Source organism: Geospiza fortis, unplaced genomic scaffold (assembly GCF_000277835.1).
Source record: "Geospiza fortis unplaced genomic scaffold, GeoFor_1.0 scaffold27, whole genome shotgun sequence".
Taxonomy (NCBI): domain Eukaryota; kingdom Metazoa; phylum Chordata; class Aves; order Passeriformes; family Thraupidae; genus Geospiza; species Geospiza fortis.
In genome coordinates this window covers 4,056,543-4,059,936 of record NW_005054329.1, presented here as the reverse complement: position 1 = coordinate 4,059,936, position 3,394 = coordinate 4,056,543, and the positions used below count along the sequence as shown (strand labels likewise).

General features: G+C 48.8%; 1 protein-coding gene across 1 annotated transcript in view; it reads left to right on the top strand.

Annotated features, from left to right (window-relative positions):
- Positions 1–2,204, top strand: part of CFAP77 (cilia and flagella associated protein 77) — a 46,282-nt gene extending 44,078 nt beyond the window's left edge. Inside the window, exon 6 of the mRNA XM_031057297.1 lies at positions 2,004–2,204. Coding sequence (XP_030913157.1) covers positions 2,004–2,072 — 69 coding nt within the window. The 3' untranslated portion in view covers positions 2,073–2,204. The remainder of the gene's footprint in view (positions 1–2,003) is intronic.
- The last annotated feature ends 1,190 nt before the right edge of the window (positions 2,205–3,394 follow it).

The following is a 3,394-nucleotide window of genomic DNA, read 5'->3' as shown; positions in this document are numbered from 1 at the left end:
TAGGGAAAATATTTTTCCCTGCACCAGCTTGGCCTTTCTGCATCTCACATGTAATTTATCAGCCCTCAATTAACCCATCTGCCTTAATGTACCTTCCAATTTAACACATCATTATAACTGTGGAGCTCTAAAGATAATACCTCCCCCCAAATACATATTGAAGTTTTAGGAGTGGTAATTATTGTTCTTGCCCCTCTAATTCTGTGAAGCAAACGCTGACATTACAACATCCCAGCTGCAAGTGTCCTGCAGGTTTTCATTTGTCAATAATAAATGAAATAAACAGCAGCAAACATTGCTCCTCAGCAGCAGCTGGAGCCCATGGCAGCTCCATCATCCTGCAAGGAAAACCTTTCAGCTTTTTCCTACAAGCCATATCCCTTGTCCTGCTGCAGCCAGTGCTCCAAACAAAATCCTGGCATTAACAACGCATAACTGCAGCAGAGTAATGGCAAAGATCATCAGCTGTCTCCAGAGGAGGTACCTTTGGGTTCATCATTTAAAATATGAATTAGAAGAATCAGAGATGAGGGTTCATCACTGGCATTGACTGCTCAACACCAGTCTCTGTCACAAAAAGACCTTTGACCCAAGGACACCCTTATCTGGACTCTAATGACTGGGAGGGTTTCTCATTTTTTAAAGCAGCACTTGCCCCTGTCCTACACCAGGTGCTCCCCACTCACTCATGCTGAGGGCAGGAGCTGGCATCCCCCACAACTTCCCAAGGCTCTGCTCACTTTAATTACTGCTCAGTGGGACATTTCTCACCCAGGAGCTTTGTACCAACACTGGAGTGAATGAAGTGCTGTTTGCTCTCCTATGGCATCACCCCATCCCAGGCAGAAGTGTGCCTGTACCAGTTCCCAGCACTGACAGGAAGGCAGAGGAACATTCAAGAGAAGCAGCTCAGCTGTCCTTACCTGCAAGCACTGGATTTTTCTAAAAAAATCCCAGCTGCAAAGGAAAAACTGCTGCACCTTTAATGGCAGGTTGGAGTTGGAGCAAGCAGGGATTGTCCCTGCCAGCTCTCTGGGGTTACCCACCTCCTGCAGCAGCCCCTGCTTCTGCCTTCCCCAGCTCTCCCTCCCTGAGAGGGCTTATGTCACTGCTGCTATTTGTGAGGAAGCAAAAACATCCAGAAACAGCTGTCTGAAGTTAGGCACTCAAATGCATATTTAAGTACCTGAACGCCTTCCTCCAGAGAGGGGGAATAGCTAAATATGCTTTGTTTGTCTTGATTAATGAGATCACTAGCAAGCTTTTCAGGGCAAAGACTGCTCTGTATTTTTACATATGCAAAACCTGACATGCAGCCAGCCTGAGCAGGGTGGATGGGGGAAGTGGGAGGCAGCTCAGCACAGGCACACAGGCAGATGTGTGGCACAGGGAATTGTGCTGGGGCAGGCAGAGCCCGTGGCCCCCCATGGAAAACACTCCAGTCACTGCATCCCCCGTGCTGGTTTGCTGCACACAGCTGTGTGTGAGCCCCACTGCTCACCCCACAGGGCTCTGGCACCTTTCTACCCCCACATTAATTCCCTTTTGTTTGTTGGCATGGGCATTTTTTCACCCTGCCCTCACTCAAAGGTGATTCCTGGGCAGCTGCTGCTTCTGTGTTTTTAGGTCCCCTGACCTCACCAGGGATTTCTCTGTGAGCTCTGAGCCCATCCTGGCCCCTCAGTGAAGCACCCAAATCCAGTGTTGTAGAAAATAACTCATATTTATTTCAGGGCCCACCTTAGGGCATGGCAACCTTTGAAAGTGTCAGACAACAAACACACCATAATAAAACTGCAGGGGCTTGATGCTAGAGCAGGATAAGAACCTCCTGAAGTCAATCAGAAAGCTGTTCCTCATTTTAAGCAGGTTAAGTGTTTAACTCCAGCTGGAGACACATCTCCCAGCCCTGGTGCAATCCGCAGTCTCCTCCCTGTCTGTGCTTCAACCCATTTTCTGTGGATTGGCTGTAACCAATCCTCTCTCTGCTCCTTTCCTCATAGGTTAAGCCTCATCTCAGGACTTTTCCAGACCCTGAATCCCGTCAAAAGGCTCTCAGTGCCTCCCACTGAGGAGTTGCTGTGAGCTGCCCCTTCCCCAGAGGGCCCCCACAGCGGGGATGGTGCTGGGCACAGCCCTTGGACCCTGGGATTCCACATGCAATAGACTTTCTCTCAGGTTTTACAGAGTTATGCTAATGCAGATATAGCCAAATAAATCATAAATACAAGAGGAACAATCCTGTCTGAGCCTGTTCATTGCTTTGTGTCAGGTGCACAGCACAATCCTGATGATGCTGAGGACACTCAGTGCTCACACCAGCACAGCCCCACAGGGAGGCAGGACAGGCTCCTTCCCTGCTGGTTCTGGACAAATAGATTGGATACAGCCATATCCTAGCTGATATCAAATCTGTAATATCTCATCAGGCCTCATTTCTTTGCCAAAAAAGCTTCCCATCAGTGCCTGATTCAGCAAAGCCATTGCCTGTGTGAAGGAATTCAAACACCTGCTTTGAGTGCTCTGCCAAACTGGGCCTCACCACAGGCAAAGCTCTGCTTTAAGGTGGCTCCAGGCAGCTCCACTCTCACCCCCCAGCAGCTGCTGGTGCCTGGATCCCTCAGGGCTGAGCCTCTCCAAGCACTCACTGAACAAACTCAAACTCTACCAGCAGCAACTCAGCATCTCAGCACCCAAACCCACAGGCTGAGTCAGGAGCCAACACATTTGGAATCCATCTTCTCCCAACAGAGCATTTCACTTCAAATAACACTTGGTTAAAAGTGCCATTATTTAAACTGTGTGTCTCCATTATTACTAAAGGAATAATTGATATTTCTTACACAGTCTGCCTCTCACATCGACCATTACAGCTCAGAGTTTACCAGCTTTTTAAGCCAAATTATCTCCCAAATTTATATTCTCTCTCCCACTGGCACTTGGAGAGCTCAGGTGTGTTCACCCCAGAGCTTTGGGAGGTGACATCTGCTGTGCTGGGCAGCCCCAACTGCATCCTGAGCTCAGGTGGATGTGCCAGCCTGATTTTGCCCCCCACACCCTGGCACTGGGATTATTCCAGTCCTACATAAAACCACCAGCAGCCAAAGGACATGAAAAACCCATGCTGAGCTCAGGGCTCATGGCCCCTCAGAGTTCCAGCCAAACCTTTAACCCCAAACCTCAAAGAGAAGAGTTCTTTATAACATTACACTGCATTGCTCAAGATGAAACAACAAAGTAAATTGCAAGGGCAGTTTGTTGGGTTCTTTTACCTCTCAGGGCAAGGAAGGCTCCCCAGGAGCTGCTCCAGCATTTCCAGTTTGTACTTCAACCTGTCCTTTTATAAAGAAGGAGCTGTAACAAACTCCACCCTGCCCACACCTGAGCTGAGGGA